A 19380-nucleotide genomic window follows, 5' to 3' on the forward strand; every position below is an offset into this window, starting at 1 on the left:
CAGTCAGGAATTTGGGTGTTTTTCTGGATAGTTCCCTTAAGTTGGACAAACAGTCGTGCAATGTTATTAATTCAGTCTTTTTCTAACTGTGACTCATTGCTAAAACAAAGCTTTGTCTTTTTTTTAGGGACCTCGAGAAATGTATTCATGTTTTTATCTTTTCTCGCCTGGATTTTTAACTCTTTATATGCTAGATAAATCAACCCTGCAGCGTCTGCAAATAGTTCAGAACACCGCAGCTCATCTTTTAACTGGTACAAAGAAGCATAAACACATACCTACAGTTTTAAAATCCCTTCATTGGTTTCTTGTCCATCCTCGCATTGATTTATAATTGTAATGCTCACTTTTAAAGTTTTAATTGTTTAGCTCATCGTATCTACATAATCTCAACATCCAAACACCTTTGAGAACACTCCAGTCAACCAGCCAGTTTCTCCTTGATGTTCAAAGATCAATATTGAAATGCAGAGGTGATCAAGCTTTCAGTGTGGCTGCCCCAAGACTGGAAAACTCGACTTGTACCTGTCCGCACTGCGCAGAGCATATAATCATTTAATTGTCTTTTAAAAGCTCAGCTTTTTACCCTGGCCTTTGACTGATAAAGAAAAAAAAACAGCACCTGCTAACCGTCCTGGCCTTATGTGAAAAATGTATTTCTTACAGTCTTGTTAATTCATGAATTAACTGTGATTAACCACATTTCTTTTAGCTCAGTTTCTTTGCCACAAACAGGACTGATTGCTAACACACGTGCACAAAGAAGAAATCCCCTAACTAGAACATTTATGCCCACATAAAGTAGATCTCAAAAACCAACACATCATCTTCCAATTAAAAGAAATTTAAGATTGACATTTCTCAGACTGGAAAGTGTTACAGAGCAATTTCTAATGCTTTGGGACTCAAGTGAACCACAGTGAGAGCTGTTATCCACAAGTGGGGAAAACATGGAGCAGCGGTCTTCCCAGGAGTGGCTGACCTACCAAAACTACTGCAGGAGTGCATCAAACAGTAATCCAAGAGGTTACAAAAAGGCCCATAAGAGAGTTCCAAGTCAAAATCCCTTGGTAACCAAAAATAACAAAGATACCCAAAGTCTCATAACGTGTTGATAATCCCCAAGACATTTGAGGAAATACTATTTACACTTCAACATGAAAGTTAAAACCTTTTGGAAGGGTGTGCCTTCCTGCCATCTTTTAGTAAAAATATCAATTCGTAAAAAGAACATGGCGGTGTTAGTGTGATGATTGGGGGCTTCTTTACTGCTTCAGGACCTGGACAACTTGCTGTAGAGAAACACAAACCCCACTCCAGTAGAAAAAAAAAAGATAAGTTCCTGTAAGACAGTAATATGAAGTCCAGCAGAAAGTCTACCTATGTTTGGCTTACAAAAAAAAAAAGAGATTTTTGAGTGGCCTAGTCAACATCTGAATATATATTTGACATAGACAAGTAGTGTGACCTTAAACAGGTTGTTCATACTCAAAGTGCCCACAGTGTGGTTGAATTAAATCCATTTTGCTCAGTTACATTTTCACACAGGGTCAGCTTGTTTTGAAACATTTCTTTCTGTCTAATGAATAAAATAATAAGCTGGGAACTGTGTCTAGTTGTCGAATAATTTTATTTTCAAATATCTTTAACATTTATGTTTGACCAAAAAAAAATAAAAATCTATAGAAGAAATCTGTTGTAGGGTTAATACTTTTTCTACAGCAATATCTGCTCAGCAATCAGTCATTAATGAGTCATTTAGTTCCTCTTCATCCATAAATTTTGACCCACACGTTAAACTCACTGAAGTTTGTCAGTTGTAGAATGCCTGGAGATTTCTGTAAAGAAAAAAAAAAACGACCTGCAGATAATTTTTCCTTGACTGGCTCTCAGTACGGTTACCATACTTTTTCATGGTTCTCTTCTGTAACTTGACCTTTCTGTATTTGACTCTGGGTGTAAACTTTACATGTTTTGTATTAGGCTCCTGGCCCACATGCTGGACAACTGCAAGGAGAAGAAAAACAAAAAGTTCAACCGTTTATTTTGCCACAGGGAATTGTAGATGTCTGGTCCACGAGGGTTTCATTTAACGTGCCGAGGATGGATCACAGGAGAAAAGGTGAGCGGAGCTTGAACAGAAGGTATGTGATGAAAGCAGAGAGTTGATCTTACTGGTTTCAAAGATTAAGTTTGGATCCAGGGCGTAGTAAGCAAAGTCAAGGGGTCTGTCTAGTGAACAGAGGTCGAGGGTGGAGGATTGGTCACGCTGGAGGCATGAGGAAGAGAGAAACCTTGAGGTTGTGCAAGTAAGGCAAGGCAAGTTTATTTATACAGAACTTTTTAGTAGCAAGATGATTCAAAGTCTTGTTAAAGTAGGGATCCTTGAGGTTATGGCATGAGGAGGTTTGAGCTTTAAATACAGGAAGCATCACAGAGAATGAGATCCAGGGCAGACATTGGGAGGTAATCTTGGAGGACAGCAGGGAAAACATGTTTATTATAAGCCAGGAACCAAAGGAAGAAACTCAGAGCAATACATCAAATGGTAGAGGTACCACATAGGTTGGCATTCAGGCATTGAATGACCTGCAGCCAGCTCCTCTTAAGCTTCAGCTGATGAGCTTGAGTAGACAAAGGCGGGCGGGAGCACACTACTGAGCTCTGCCCTCTAGGGAAACCTGCAGCTCTTAGGACAGAGAGGAACAGCCACAAGGAACCTGTAGAATGAGAAGATTCAGATTCAAATAGAGGTATGATGCAGCATAAATGACAAGAAAAGCCAAGACTGGTCCTCAGTACTGTAACCCTCCCAATCAACGAAGTATTACCAACCACCAACCTCGCTGATGACAGTTCACAATCCTTCGGACGAAGGGAGGGGGCTCGGAAGGAGGGCACCAAGCAGTGGAATGGACTGGTGTAATTTGTGAGACGTGGAAAGTAGGAACAATGCGGAGACTGTCACCGACGAAACTGGGAGAGAGTTTCTTGGAAATCAGCTTTTTACCCTGGCCTTTGACTGATGAAGAAAAAAACGAGACCTGCTAACCATCCTGGCCTTACATGAAAAATGTATTTCTTACAGTCTTGTTAATTCATGAATTAACTGTGATTAACCACATTTCTTTTAGCTCAGTTTCTTTAGCCACAAACAGGACTGATTACTAACACACTTGCACAAAGAAGAAATCCCCTAACTAGAACATTTATGCCCACATGAAGTAGATCTCAAAAAGCAACACATCATCTTCCAATTAAAAGAAATTTAAGATTGACATTTCTCAGACTGGAAAGTGTTACAGAGCAATTTCTAATGCTTTCGGACTCCAGTGAACCACAGTGAGAGCTGTTATCCACAAGTGGGGAAAACATGGAGCAGCGGTCTTCCCAGGAGTGGCTGACCTACCAAAACTACTCCAGGAGTGCATCAAACAGTAATCCAAGAGGTTACAAAAAGGCCCATAAGAGAGTTCCAAGTCAAAATCCCTTGCTAACCAAAAATAACACAAAGATACCTAAAGTCTCTAAAAGTGTTTCAGAAAACACATTGATGATCCCCAAGACATTTGAGGAAATACTATTTACACTTCAACATGAAAGTTAAAACCTTTTGGAAGGGTGTGCCTTCCTGCTATTTTTAGTAAAAATAACAATTCATAAAAAGAACATGGCAGTGTTAGTGTGATGGTTAGGGGCTTCTTTACTACTTCAGGACCTGGACAACTTGCTGTAGAGAAACACAAACCCCACTCCAGTAGAAAAAAAAGATAAGTTCCTGTAAGACAGTAATATGAAGTCCAGCAGAAAGTCTACCTATGTTTAGCTTACAAAAAAAAAAGAGATTTTTGAGTGGCCTAGTCAACGTCTGAATATATATTTGACATAGACAAGTAGTGTGACCTTAAACCCTCGGGAGGAGAGCCAAACCTTTAAGTCAGGAGTATGCTGGGGAGAAGTTCTCTTTCGGTCGGCAGTCTTGCGGTTCTGTTTGGATGTGCAAAAGACAGCAGATGTGGAAGTAGAACAGATGTGTTTGTGATAGTAAATAGAAGTGTCTAAGGTGTTGTTTTCATCAGAGAGGAATAAAGAAGCTTGATGACCAAGAGGAACCTCAAAAGGTGAAAGAGCAGTAGCAAGAGACACGAGAGTTGTGGGTTTATTCAATCAGGGTGAGACGGTCTGTGCGGCTGGTTGGGTTTGAGGAAAGATGACACAACTGAAGGGACCTTTCAGTTTCTGGTTTAAAGGTTCTGTTTGACCATTGGATTGTGGGTGAAAAAAAACATGAAGTGAGACAAACATTAGCATCTTAACCTGAGCAGAACTAGTTCCAGATATGGGAGATGAACCGAGGAAGATAATTTCATTCGATTTTTAAGAGATATCACGAAGAAGGACAACATGTTTGATGAGAGGTGTAGCAGTGTGGAAGGATGTGGGCATCTGCAAGTAAATTAGGTGGAAAGATCTGGAGAAACGGTTGGTGATGGTTGAGAAAATGGTCATACCTTTAGAAACAGGAAGTCCAGTAATCAAGTCAAGAGCGATCTGAGACATGCAGGGCTTGTAGGAGACCAGTAAGAGGTTGATTTTAAGTTTCATGTTGGAGAAAGTAGCACAGGCCAGTTTTTACTGAGTTTGGCTCTGACAGGAGATGTGGTGAAGGAGGATCAGTTCTAGGGGGAGGTTTGTTCTGAAGGGCCTAATTTTTGACATAACTAGAAATTAATCAGTCAAGAAAAGTGTAAGTCACAGTTTAAAAAAAAACTTTCTGTTTGGTGTACAATATCAAGTCTATTTAACGCAAAAAGCTCAAGTCCAAGGGAAGTCATGAGTGATTGGTGTGAAAGTCCGAGTTGAGAGCCACGTCTAATGTGATTTCATCAAATTAAATCCAAAGTCATTAAAATACGAGTCAAAGTTGTATGACTGGAGTCCATACCTATATCTACTTGTTTTCCATCTTGTTAAACATCTTGATTTCGTCTGATGGGGAGTTTAAAGTCGAATTACTCCATGACCCAATAATTATGGAGAAATGAACATAAAAATATTTGTGTTTGATTAAAGAATGACAGCGGGGATTAGAAGCTGTGGTATGTGCCTCTTGTGGCTTCGTGGCAAAATAAGACACGCATTTAATTCAACACAGGCAGAGTGGCAAATACTGTTCGCAAAGGGAATTAACACGTAGGTTTGGGGCAAAGTGAGAAGTAGTAAACTAAAGGGAGAAGTACACATACCTTCATCTGCCACACACATACGTAAAGACTGGCATACAGACACAGAGGAAAAAACAGAGCCGGACTAACAGAGTTAATAAAAGCTCCTTGCAACGGTACCCTGCAGTTCTTCCACTCACCGGGGAGAAACCACTCGGCAGAGGCACTCACAGACAGGTCACGCTTGCTGGTTTCCTTAAAGGTCAACTCATCTACTTAAGAGGCTCCAATTTGCTTTAATGCACATTGTCCAAAAGAAGAAGAAAAAAAAATAAAAGCAGAAAGAAAAGAAAATGACGCGAAAGAAAAACATCACAGCATATAGCTGGAATATTCGTCCTTTTCTCTCCCAACTATGGCTGCTCTTTGTTCTCAGAGGACGATTGAATAAATATCTGATTTCGAAAAGGGGATAAAGACTGATAAAAATCACACGGTTGTAAAATAAACAATGTCTTAGACGATGGGGCAGAGTGCAGCCACCGCATCATCAGCGGCGCTCTAATGACCTTCTCGGCAAAACAAACTTCAGTAAGTGCAGCGGAGAAATAGTCTTCCGAACGGCTCACCGACAGCGGGGGAAAGAGGAGAAGGCCTCTTGACAGAGTCTCTTGTAGATGCCATTCCCAATCACGCAATGCCTCTCAGTCATAAACACATGACAAATGCAGCCTTAATCATTTTTTACGAGCGGGGATGTGCAGGGGGCAGCGCATGGCTGGAGGGGAGAGGGGAGCGGCGAGCAGCAGGCGGCCCCCTCTGCACAGAGGAGAGGGCTGTGTGGTAAAGTCTCCTCTGGAACATCACTCGGCCAGCGCGCCTTTGATCTCCATACCGCAATTACGCCAGCATCCAAATGAGCATGGAGTCGCCTCTGAAACAGACTTCAAACATGCGCATGTACGCATTCTCATACACAGGAACTGTATAGGATTCGAGCCATGTGCTCCTCTCGACAGTAAATGATGTTCTGTCTCCAGCAGAGAACCTGAGGATGAAAGGAGGCCTTGCTCCTCGTCTGATCCCCCCATTAATGATGGCCTGCTGAAGCTAATACTGTGTATTCTTGTCTAAACAAGGGCAGCTTGGTATGTGGTTCCCATACTCCAAACAAGATGATCTAACTCGGCTTTAGCGGCGCAAGTTGTTAAATAGGCAAATGTGTGCGTTAAACCCTGGTTAAATGGTCAGTGGAGGCACAAACATGAGCAAAGATGATGTTTTCTGGGGTATGTTGCTAAAATTGACCCACATCTCAGTGGAAAGCATGCACTTTAAAGACACACTTCAAATGAAAACAGCTCTTGGAGAAAGACGCGAACCTGTGGAATGGCCTGAATGGGCGACCCAAAAAAAAAAGTCACTGATAAAATTAGTCTAATTCTACGATCCGCCGTCTTTCCCTCGGCACATTAAAGCTGAGATTGCAATTTGTCGTGCTGTTTGCTTTGAATAGTTCTTAACCGTATCATCATCTCAACTGCGGCGGTGGAAAAACACGGGAGCATGGCGACAGCCAAATGGCAGTCTGGCGTCTCTGCAGCAGACTAGCTGCCATTAGGGCTGAGAGCAGCATTTATTGAACAATTAGGGCCAGCGAGATCTACCTGTAATCATCTCCATACAGGTGTGAGCTCCTCTCTGGACAAGGGAAGTGACTCATCACTTGTCAAACGTCAACACTTTGATGTCAGCATTGTTCATCGCCGAGCCCTGGAGGAGCGCTACCGTTTGTCTGTTTAAAGCGCTCAAAGATTTATGGTGTTTCACACCTTAAAACAACACACACACACACACACAAAATGAAAAAAAAAAAAAACTATTTTCCCTCTAACGACGGATGTTCCTTTTGCCATGAATCATTTGATTTATGACCTCTTCCTCCTCCCCCTTTCTGACAGTTTTACATTTCTGACGGGAACATTTCAACAAACAGTCCTAGATAAACAACTTCTCTCGAGTTGCAATGCTGTCAAATAAAGCTCCAAAAAATAAGATTTTCCTTTATTTGTGAACCTGACAAAACAAGCCCGGAGGCCAGTCGGAAAAGTGGGATAACAATCCAAATGGTTGGTTCTGTGGACAAAACAGGTGTTGTGTAGCAGGGTAATCCTCTACACTTAGCCCAGCAGGACACATTAACCAATGAGGATTATTACTTTTGCCAGATCCAGAGCTTCATTTCGCTAGATTCCTAAAAGGTTCTCAAAGTTCCCACATAAGTTTTCTGTAGAAGCGTCTCGTTGCAGACCACAGGGACAATCTCCACCAGAAACAGGCCTTCCACCAGCAGAAGCTTTAGCTCCAATTGGACAATTGCAATAATCCCCATGCTGTAGATGCTTGAAAGCCCAGCAACAGTCACCAAACTCTGAAGGTTATTACTTTTGTGAGATAACTCATAAGCTTAACAGGATCGCAAATTATTTTTTTGTGAGAGGCAACAAACGTTTTTTTTTTTTTAAATATTCCGCAAAAGTTTTGCAAGATTCTAAAATACTTTTGCAAAGATCCTGCAAAACGTTCACTTCATCCACAGATACTTCTGCAATTTCCCACAAAGGGTTTTCCAGGCCTCAGGTAACTTTTGCGAGATCCCCATAAAGGTTTTGCAAAATCAAAAATTACTTTGGCCAATTTTATGCAAAGGTTTTGCCAAATGCAGAATAATTTTTGCAAAAATTTTGCAAGATTCTGAATTACCAATTGCCAACGTTTTGTTAGAGACTGAGTTGATTTAGCAATATTCCACATAGGTTTTACAGGATTGTAAATAGTTGAGCTAGGTTCAGAACTCCACAAAGATTATGCAATGTTACAAATCTCTTTTTGCGATATCCTATTATGGTTTTGTAGCCTTTTCCGAAATCCAGAGTTGATTTGGTGATTTCTTGCAATGGTTTTCTTTAAAAAAAGAAAAAGTCTAGGAGCAGAGCACAGGGAGAATCTCCATTAAAAACACATGCAGGACCTCCACCAACATCTGAGTAGGTATTGTTGTTTCTTCTTTGTTACAACAGTAATTGTAATTTCAGGGGCGCATAATTCTCTCTTTATGTACCAATCAGTGGAACATACAAAAGATATTAAATAGCCATTTGTTGTACGTGAAAAGCACAGTGATAAAAATAGTTATAGGTCTAAGAGTGAGTCGTACACTGACACATTGACGAGTATTAGTCAAACAACAGTTACTGTACATAATGTTACAATTTGTTGTGGACTGTTTTGAAAGGCCACTACTTATTTTCTGCCTGCACATCCTTATGATATCCAACTTTAATTTCCATTTAGCAGTTTGCTTGCTTTGTCTTTTCTTAAACTCAAAAAGCAACGGTGATGACACTCAAAGCTCAGTAAAGTCATTTTGATTCTGTTTTGAAATAAAATGAAACAACATGGCAAGACGTGGTCCGATATTAGACTTTGTCAAGGTTTTTAGAACCTTAAACAAAGGTGGAGAGAACACCAGCTAAACTTTGTTGTCGTTTTCAAGAGCTTTTTGCACAGAATGTTAAAAAAAACCTTGTTGCTTGGCCCTTCTTAAAGTCACAGGTATAATAAGCTAATATCAGCTGGTCATTTGGCCGGGATATGTGTGGGCCTGCAGTCGGCCTCTCAGTCAGAGCTTGGCAACTGAAATTTTAAACCAGATAAAGAGTGATGGGTGATGCTCCTTTAATAACCACAACATGGCTGTCAATGTTTTAACTGACTGAAAGTATTTCCAAGCAGCCAAATTAGTCTTTTTTGAAAGCAAGGGGAAAATGCAGGACCCTTCTTTCACCCAGCTGGCTGGTGGTGAGCAGCAACCTGTGGGGTAGGGACACCGCCATGCTCCACACAGCTGGGCAAAATCTTTCTGCTCCTTCTCTGACTTCTGGCTGAAAAGACTTTAAATAAATTGTATACCGGAAAATTCTTGTGGTTTTCAAGCGTATCTTTTAAACAACCCACGCGTTCGTGCAACAATATAAAGCCACAAGTAGCCTCAACTGAGAATCTCCTCACCTGCTCTCCAACAACAAGTGAGAAAACTTGTTTGTGATGGACAAGACGCTCACATGGCAGCGTAAAAAGCCTATCTCCATCTATGTCAACATGGCTGGCCTCCTGCAAAGCAAGCTCTGTTTATTAAAAGTTTAATAAAAGTTTATTAGGAATGAAAACATGGATCCATCTGTTCATCTTGGCCGTCATGTTGAGGCGTGGGAGCTTCGTAGCCGTAAAAAAGTGCTTGTAAAGCAAGAGCGACAACATGTGAAGACAAACCCAACTATTTGCAGCAAAAAAAAAAAAAAAAAAACTTCAGTTATTTTGTGTGATTCATCGGCTCGCCTCCAGATGACATTAATCACTTGTTTTTGGCTTTAAATGTACACATGCTTGTTTTGTCACTGGAAGCACCTCCTCCTGCTTTGATATCTCATGGAAATGAGAAATTTTGATGCAAAACGAGGACCATATGCTTGTGCACTTTTAATGAAGTGCACAGTCTGGGGGCTGCGGTTACAGTTCGCAGAGCTGGATGTTGTGTTGGGAGTTTTTACTCGTTGCCACCTCCGGGGCAGACTCTCTCTCTCTCTCTCTCTCTCTCTCTCTCTCTCTCAAAGATGTGACCGTTTGCACCAGCAGGAGACTACCAGTTGGCCTCATGTGCCTGCAAACGGATGCACGCAGGGGGAGGCCCATGCATGTTCCCTAGCTGGCTGTGGAATCTGTGAAAAGCTAGTTAAAATGAATGCAACTCCTTACATAAGAAGAACGCAAAAAAAAAAGCTCTTTGGTGGCGATCAGCTGCCCACGCCCTTCTTCTGAGCACTTACCATTTGTTCTTCCTCCTTATGTAGTCTTTCTCAGACAGATTAACGAGGTAGATCATTGGTTTGGATGTCAAAAACAAGTATTTGTTCAGCACTTCGATCTGCGGAGGGAACAGAGACGAGTTCTGAGAAATCCCTCCAAAAAAGAAAGAAAAGAAGAAAATAAAAAGAAACTTTCCAAAAGTGGCCTTTGAGGAGAGCGCAGGCAGCGACAAATGAAGCCAAAAAAATTAGAAGCTCCGCGGGGGGGAGCAGCTAGGAAGAGCCTAGATCAAGATCAGACCGGCCAGATGTCATTAACTTGTACAAAAGTTGGATTTCACAGAAAAGAATGAGGACACGAATGTAGCAGATTTACTTTCAGGTCACATGAAAAGCTGGTCGAGATAAATCACTTTAATAAATCCGACATCCACATCAAAGTCTTACCTCCTTGTCGTTCCAGTCGTGATAGTAGCGGACGTGCTTCTTTTCATCCACGACCCAGCTCTTTATTTTGCACATAACGTCCTGTTTGGGGTTGAAACAGAATGAACAAGAAGCCATTAAAGGAGATGAAACAGAATAAACCCAGCAGGGTATGGGGTAATTATTTCCTAAATGCATGGCATCCTGATGCCAAAGGGAACAATGGCTTGAGCTCGCATTCAGCCCAGGAGTGGCCCTGCATCGACAGGGGGAAGGCAAGAACAAGACCCCTTCCTTTAAGCCCTGACAAAATGCCTTCTGGGGTGTCTCTCAGCTCCGCCGGGACTGTTTAATGAAAAGGATAGACAAAATTGGAAAGAGCAGAGGGAACTAATTGGAAGTTGGTTAGTTAAGGTGTAAATTATTGGCCCTTCCTGAGGCACTTTACAGAGCGCAGTCGTACTGAATAAGCACTTGTGAGGTGCGGCGCTAATTATTCACTGTTTCTGAAAATATTGAGCATTTACCGCTACGTACGCCACATTCATTACTGACGCACTTGTGGGCTGAGACCACAGGCGAGACTGGGTCTTGACAGGATCTGGAAACGGAAAAGGGTGGGGAAATGGGAGGGGGGTAGTTATAAAATTTGTAATAAAGAAATTGAGCCTATTATTGTTGATCCAGCCCCGCAGAAATTAGCGGAACACACTCTTTTTGTTCCTGTCAACTTGACCTCCCCCTTCATATAAAAACTCCCCCACCCCCTGCAACACTCTCCCTGCCTCCTCCTTCCCTCCCCGAACCCTTGCAGCACTTCACAATCATACTCTCTTTTGAAAGAACTGAGGAAAAAAATCCTGCCAGAGCCTCAATTACACAATGGCAGAGAAAGCTCCACACACTGACCCCCAGCCAGCTGCATTCACTCTCTGCACATCTCTCTCTGCAGGAATTCTAAAGGCCTTTTAGTCAGGCAGCCAGAGTGCAGCCAGCGGGAGAGAGCGCAGGAAGAGCTGCATACACTCCGCCCGCGCCGGCCCAAGTCTTCACAGAGAGATTAATCATCTGTGAAATGGAAACAGCAAACGGCCGGTGACACGGGCTGAACCCGCTCCAGGATTCCCTCATCAGCTCGCAGCCGCCTTGCAGCGCTCCTCTAACAGGCAGGTGTTAATAAAAGGCATATAGGTCCCACAGGGGTCAAACACATACGCTTGCCACCGTGGAGCGCCGCTGGTGGGCCGGTTTCTTATTATTGTTTTGCGGAGGAGAGGGATTTTGGAGGATCCGTGCGGACTGAAAATGATGGAACCTTGTTTTTGTAAACACAGCGCCGGCAAAAATGGATTTACAACGATGCATACATATGAGCTCTGGCGCTCCTGCCACGCGCGCACAGACTCACAGGAGAATATTAAATGTACCGTTTTTTTTTTTCATCATGATAGTAAATTTTTTTTTTTTTTTTCATGCTCTAGTTCAGAAACAAATGCTTAAAGACTCTTAAATAATATCTAGAGGTTTCATTTAAATCATGCCTTCCTGACGCTTTAGTACTTAAAATCTCCAAGCTTTTTATGCTTTTAGTCCAGGTTGAGTTGCAAACCATAATTATTCACCACTTTTCTTGCAGATCTTAAGCAATACATATGATTGTATCCAAATTACACAGCCTTTTGTAGTTTTATACAAACTAGTGAATGCTGCTTGTCGGGACTTTGATGCAATCAACTGGTTCCCTTATATAGGATTTTTTTGACCAATCTGTATAATCCGATTGAATTTGACTTTGTAAAGTGCCTTGAGATGACATGTTTCATGAATTGGCGCTATATAAATAAAACTGAATTGAATATAATTGAATTATACCCTGATTGGAAATAAACACATTTTTCTATTGTACTATATCTCCGCCAGTTGCCATTTTACCTGTTTTTATAATGAGAAACAGGAAGAGTTCAGACATACTTTTTCAGAAAGCATCTTCCACTTTTGTTAATCAGTATATAATGTTGAATAATCAAAAAAAAATTCGAAAACATTTGAATCTGTACAAAAACATGAACAGGTATTATGCTTTGCAGTATTCATACATTTTTCACGGTTACAAGAACACTTTAAAATTCATTTTCTGCACAGATCAACACAAGGTAACACATATTTGAGTGGAAGGAAAACGACACATGGCGTACATATGTACTCAATCCCCTTTACTCACATATGGCTAAAAAAAAAACTCAAGCGCAATCAACTGCCTTTAGAAGTCCACGATTATTAAATGAAGTTTATCAGTCTGTGTATAAAAGCAGCTGTTCTGTGAAGGCCTCAGAGGTTTGTTGAGAACATTAGTGAGCAAACAGCATGATGAAGACCAAGGAACACAGCAGACAAGTCGGAGAGAAAGTCGAGGACAATTTAAAACATGGGTCAAGGCTTTAAAAATATATCTCAAGTGCTGGCGATCCCAGACAGTATTTTTCAGTCTCTCATCCCAAGATAAAAAAAAACAAAAACAACATGGCACTACAGCAAACCTACAAAGACATGGCCGTCGACCAAAACTGACCGGCTGGGCAAGGAGAGCATTCGCCAGGAAAGCAGCCAAAAGGCCCACAGTAACAAAGATTCACAGCTAAAGTGGAAGAATCTGTTGACGCAATAGTTAATATCTGAGCGTGTCACAAAGCTGCAAAGGAAACATGTGGAACAAGACGCTTGGCTCACCATCCACACAGTGACACATGTCGGTGGCAACATCATGCCGTGGGACTGCTGTCCTTCAGCAGGGACAGGGAAGCTGGTCAGAGATGATGGGTTGGTGGTTGGAGCTAAAAACAGGACAATCCTGCATGAAAACCTGTTAGAGGCCGCAAAAGATCTGAATCAATGGCAGAGGTTCAACTTCAAGCAGGACAACGACATAGTAGATATTGTCAAAGCCTAACCCATGGGATGATTTAGAAGGCATATTATAGATGTGGTACAATTAGTCTGGACAAAGCCAGACTTAAATCTAATTGAAAATCTAAGGCAAGACTTGCAAACGATCGTTCTCCATCTCTCCATCCAATCCGACTGAACTTGAGCAATTCAGCGCATAGAGGTTGCATTCTAGATGAGCAAAGTCGGAAGAGACATACCACAACAAACTTGCGGTTGTAATTGCAGCGAAACGTGATTCTACAAAGTATTTATCCCGGGGGTGTGAATACAAAAGCGTGGCACACTGTTAAGAGTTTTCATGTTAGTAAATTAGTAAAATCATGCACAATTTTCCTTCCACTACTGTTATGTATGACCTTTTTGCTTTTCTGTTTTGTCAAATCCCAATAAGTGCATTTGTGCTTGTAACATGAAATATGTGAAAAGGTTCAAGGGATGTGAATAGTCTTGCAAGGCACCACAAATGTCCTTTAAAATCATCTTACATCTTGTCCAAGTGAGCTTCGATAAAAGCTATTTCTTCTCATCAAATCTCACGACACAATGATGAAACACTTCTTCTTATTATTATTATTTAATTACTTTGCAAAGAGGAGAACACCGTACTCTTGTCACTCTTTTGTTTTGTCCATATAGTCTTGACGCTCTGCATAAACATGCGCAGCTGAGCACGTCAAACTCCGGTTTCTCAGCCTGCTTGGCAATCACACGGCGCCCCTCCCGCCTGAAAGCCCGCTGCAGCCCTTTGATGGTCGCCATTCTTCAGACCGTCTAGAGAGGTTCTTCTATAGATTCTCACTTGCCGACGCGTGCGCAACCTTTGACAAGTAATGTAGATTATTTTTATTCATTGCCTAAAATTGTTAGCAATTATGGCAGTAAGCGGCCACCTGCCTAGCCTGAATGGCTCCTGTCTGTGGGGCGTTGGGGAGGGCTGCTGGCTGAAAGAGGAAGGGTGGTGGTTGTGGGCAGGGGGGCGGAAAGGGTGGGGTGGGGTTGGGGGGTGGGGGGGGGGGGGGCGTTGTCTGAAGCAAACTAACCAGTGACGGGGGTGCCTGCAGCAGGTGAAATAGCCTCCCTCGTTAGTGTAATAAGTGGTCAGATCTGGAATCGGGCCGCTCCGCGCCGAGTGAAAGGCCGGATATTTTCCGTACGTACCCGTCTGTTCCTTCCTGGTCCAATGACAGGTTAGCATCAAATCGTCACCGAGCATGCCCTCCCGGCCTCATTACTGCAACAATATAACAATCCGAGCACGCGTGAATCAACATTCAGTTTGATCCGACATCCAGGGTGCGGATTTTATCTCCTCTGCCTAACCTGCACATATATATGTATATTTTTTTTTAACCCCACACCCCCGGCAAACTGTCAAGGATTATTCTAAACATTTACAGTATTTGTAACCCCGTATAGGCATATGTGTCAGCCACTGTATGGCCTTAAACAATTTCCCAAGCTGCTGTAGGAGGATAAGCACGAGCAAGAGCTGTGCCATGATTTGAGTATTACTTTAGATGAAAAGAGCTGTGTGGAAACACTTTCATTAGCCCAGTGCTGTGACCCGGGGTCGGCAGCTGAATAAGTAACACTCTATTAATGATTTCTACAGCAGAAAACCCCTGACCCCTGATCACTTTCAATCTCAGAGAGGGAAAATGGGCCAGGGGGAGGGGTAGGACCTATTGGAGGGAGATTAAAAAAAACATACTTTTTTCTCCACGGCCATGTGTGTGGGAGGGTTATTATTTGTGCCTTGCTGTGAGGGGGAGCAAAGGGCCTGCTGGGACATTGACTCACATATTCTGGTTTGAGTTTCTTGTCACCGCCTCTAACGGCCGTCTTCTCCAGCTTGTCGATAATGGGGGCGATCATCTCCACATCCTTCAGCCTCAGCTCCTCGTGGATGATCTCCATATCTCGAACCGGGTCTACTGTCCCCTCAACATGGATGATATCCTCATCCTCAAAAGCACCTACAGGCAAACACAAACACACACACACACAGACGAATAAAAGAAAAATATTCCTTTATCTCAAGCACAATACCTTTGATTTATGTGAATAACATGTAATACAGACCAGCAGATCAGAACAACAAAATCAATGGCATTGAGTTTTTGAGATCGAATGTGACACAGTGATGTGATTCAGCCCAGAAAGGAGAAAAAGAAAAATCATTAGCTGATGCAGAGAATGTGAGAAAAATAGACATCCAGATAAAAAGCCCTGTGGGAGTTTTAGGAAAGTCATAACAAACACAATTATGAGTACAGAAATGCTGCTAATGCTTATTTTTCCAGCCTTAAAGTGTAAGAAATGTTAGAAGCCAACTTCAAATGTCGCTGTTACAATAAGCTCATCTAAAAACTGACCCTAGGTACAGCAAAAAAGCTGATTATTATAAGAAACTGGCCACGCAATATAGCACAAAATTTTGCTTAATTTAAAAAAAAAAAAAAAAAAAGCATGTCATCATTCATAAAAAAAAGGAGGAGAGTCCTAATCTCCTAATCATGTGCATCTTAACAGTGGCGTTGCTGGTGATTAGGTAATGAGGCTCTGAAGCAGACCATTTAGCCAGCAGCGGGCTCTCAGGGCTCCTTCTGATTCTCTGACAGGGGTAGGAGCAGGTGAGGAGAGTCAGCGAGTACATCTGCCACGTGAGAGCGGCAGTCTTTAACATTAACAGGGGATTAGGTTTTGCAAAACCTATATTAACAGTTGAAGGTGAGGATTGTGATGCATTTACCCTTTAAATTAGATTTTATTTACTTCTGAAAATAGAAAGAAACAGATCAGAACCCACCAACGCCTGAGAACAAGACTGCTTTATAAAAAAACAGCAACTGTTTCAAGTGACCTATGAAACAACAAACATTACCTTTCTTTTACTTTGGATAATAACCTTTTTTTGGATAAATATATAGGCTGCATATATAGATAAAGATGCATTCTACAGAACAAGTACAAGATCTTGTACTTGTTCTTGATAAAATGCCACAAAATATTTCCGTCAAAGTGAAGTCCGTCTCTCTATCCAGCAGATGTCAGCACATTTTTGTCTGGTGAAACAAATCTAAGCTATTTTGATGGCCCCCAGATAAAAACCTGAATGCTTCATGTTGTGTTGATGTCCAAGGGTCTATTTTTTAGTATCAAAGGAAGTAGTGCTTGAGTTTTGAGCCTGTTGTGTTGACAGAATCATCTTCCAAAAGCTGTTCTTCGGGGTGCCTGACAACACTCACTAACTTCTAAAAAGTCCTCGTCAGGTTTAAATGAGCATTTAAGATTTTGGGGACTCAGTAGATATAAAAGAAATAGCAACAAAGTTGGAGATTAAACACGACCCAGACTGTTAATATCTAGCTAGCTAAGTTAGCTTCTAACAACGCTGAAGTTAGCATTTGCTTTTTTACAGAGGGTTTAGGCTCTGGAAAAAAAGACCCAGTTCTTCGCTTGTACTTACATTTATTTAGTTTAGAACTGTTTCTTTAAAACACAGTTACAATTTTATTAAATCTTTTTTTTTTTTTGTCAGGTTTTGATTTATGTGTTGGACCAAGGTACAGACAAGAGCCAGGAAACTGCATGATAAACTTAAATGATGGTTTAATAAGGCAACAAAATAACAAATACTTATAGGCAAGGCAGAAGAACTAGAAACACGGGAAGCATAACAGAGGACTTGACAACAAGTGAGAGTGAGCTGGCAGAATAAATCGGTGGGAGGACAGAGGGAAAGGCAGGTGAGGCAAACAAGCACAGGTGAAAGACAGAGCAATAGGCCATGACCTGCCAAGAAGCGGAGGGAGGGGGGGGGGAGCATGGCAATCCATATTCCTGCCATGTGTGGTATGTTAAGAGTGATCTGGTCTGCTCGGTAGAACATTGGGACTGCTCCAACCACAAATCGGGGATTTTCAACATGTTGATTGTCTAGGCCCAGTGTTCCCAGTGTTCCCCGAGGACAAAGAGCGCACAGTCTTTTAAATCTGGAGTGTAGCCAATCAGAAAGCGAAGTGAGGGAAACCCCGAGAGAAAAAAACAAAACACAGCTCACCTCCATATAATAGTGCAGCAAACGTAGAGCCCCCCGTTCATGCTGTGTCCACTCCTTTAACCAATGACGGCTTTTCTTTTTGCTCTGTTTTTTTGTTGTTGTTGTTAAAATCAGTCTACAAACTCTCCCCGTTGTTCTACCCCGTCGTCCATGTTTATTTACTCTGAACTCACGTTTGATCTTGAGAGGTTTCACAAGATTTTCCGCCTGACATCTGAATGATCCTGAGTGAAATCTGTTTGTGTGTGGTGTGTCGTGCTTGTCGTCTGACAGGACACCACACGCTGTACAAGCAAACCTGTTTTATCTACCAACCCCCCCCCCCCCCCTCCCAACACCACCACCACAAAAAAATAGCCTAACGTCCTAAAACCACACGTCGGACTAAGCGCTGTAGAGAGATGGAGCTTGTTGGACTCGTCTATCCGGAAGCCAAACGTAGGCAGTAGAAGAAGACAGAAGTGTCAATGCTAAGCAAAACGAGCTGCCTCGGCAATTTGTACTATTCTGTGTACAGAGAGCACTAGAAAAGAAAATGCGATGAGGTCAAAGAAACTGGGATGAGCCTGCCAGAGTTTTACGAGTTGCTCCTCCGTAGTTTGAGTCTGTGTCACACGTACCGCCATGCTTCTCTCTCCACTCCTATGTTTTCGTCAGAGAAGAAGAAGAATTGCCTTGTTTGCATATGCGCAGTACGCAAGGTTGAGGTAGATCGGCTCGTAAACGCTCGTAGCTCTGCTTCAACATCAGGATACGATCACCTCACGAGGGCCGACTAAATTTCAAACATGTTTGATTTTCATCCCACCGTACGATTCCTGATCGGCAGGGGATAACGAGAGGCTAATTGCCCCTCGTTACCCCCCGTATACTACACGACGCAGGACGCACGATGAAGCTGAGACTTGGCCCAATCCAAAAAAATTTTGCACGACTGAAAAATTGGCCCAAAAAGCGCAAAAAATCGTACATTGTATGTCCGCCCATAGGAAGTCACTGAGAGCTGCAGGGGTGTGAGCGTATTACACCCATGCAGTCTGGGGGTTAGAGAGAGGCCTTTCAGTACCTGAGAGGGAGGTTTAGACAGTCTCACTTGGCCAGGAGGAAAACAGAACCCAACAAGAATACAGAAAGCACAAAGAATAAAAAGACTAACTAACTACTTACTGAACTAATCACGGCAGGAAAACAAAGAGCTAACAGGAATAACATAACTAAATCCTAAAACAACACGATGCTAACTGATGACAGGAAACAAGATGGGAAGGACAGAATCTACTCGCTGATATAAAAAATCTTAAAGTGAAAACACAAATGCCTCTGTCAGCCTGCCCCAGGGCAGCTGTAGCTACTAGCATAGCTCACCACCGTCTGGGTGTGAATGGTGTGTGAATGGGGGAATGACTAAGACTGTAGTGTGAAGCGCTTTGGAGGTCGTCAAGACTAGTTAAAAGCGCTATACAAGTACAAGCCATTTATCATTTACAAACAGACCGCAAGATCTCAGGAGCCTAAAATTAAATAAAGACTCTTGTGACATGTTTTTTATTTTTAAAACACAAATACATGATTTTGGAGGCCATTATGACCAGCTTAGAATTGGAAAATTCTAAAAACTACAATATATCGATTTGTCAAATGTGGAATGGGATCCATCTGTATGTCTACCCATCCGTCCGTGAGGCATATTATTTTGGGAGTTTCAGAATAATCAACATTTTATTTTTTTTGTTTGTGAGAGTGAACATCTTTATTAGTAAATATGCTATAAACCTCATCAATGAGACCTTGAAAACTTGTGTTTTATTTCTGAAATTTAAATGTGAATCAGATGCCAGTTTGGAAGATCTAAGTCACCCGCAGTGTACAGACATATTTATTACAGTGAGCATGCTGAGCATCACGTTATTGACTT

The 19380-nt window shown here is 42.0% G+C and overlaps 1 protein-coding gene across 1 annotated transcript in view; it reads right to left on the reverse strand.

Moving 5' to 3' along the window:
• LOC105917219 (obg-like ATPase 1) overlaps positions 1–19380 on the reverse strand; it is a 72735-nt gene that overhangs the window by 22721 nt on the left and 30634 nt on the right. The window contains exons 5-7 of the mRNA XM_036139317.1: positions 15203–15378; positions 10478–10558; positions 10052–10149 (exon numbers count right to left, since the gene is read on the reverse strand). Of these exons, the coding sequence (XP_035995210.1) occupies positions 10052–10149; positions 10478–10558; positions 15203–15378 (355 nt within the window). The remainder of the gene's footprint in view (positions 1–10051; positions 10150–10477; positions 10559–15202; positions 15379–19380) is intronic.

Source organism: Fundulus heteroclitus, chromosome 7 (assembly GCF_011125445.2).
Source record: "Fundulus heteroclitus isolate FHET01 chromosome 7, MU-UCD_Fhet_4.1, whole genome shotgun sequence".
NCBI classification, from domain to species: Eukaryota; Metazoa; Chordata; class Actinopteri; order Cyprinodontiformes; family Fundulidae; genus Fundulus; species Fundulus heteroclitus.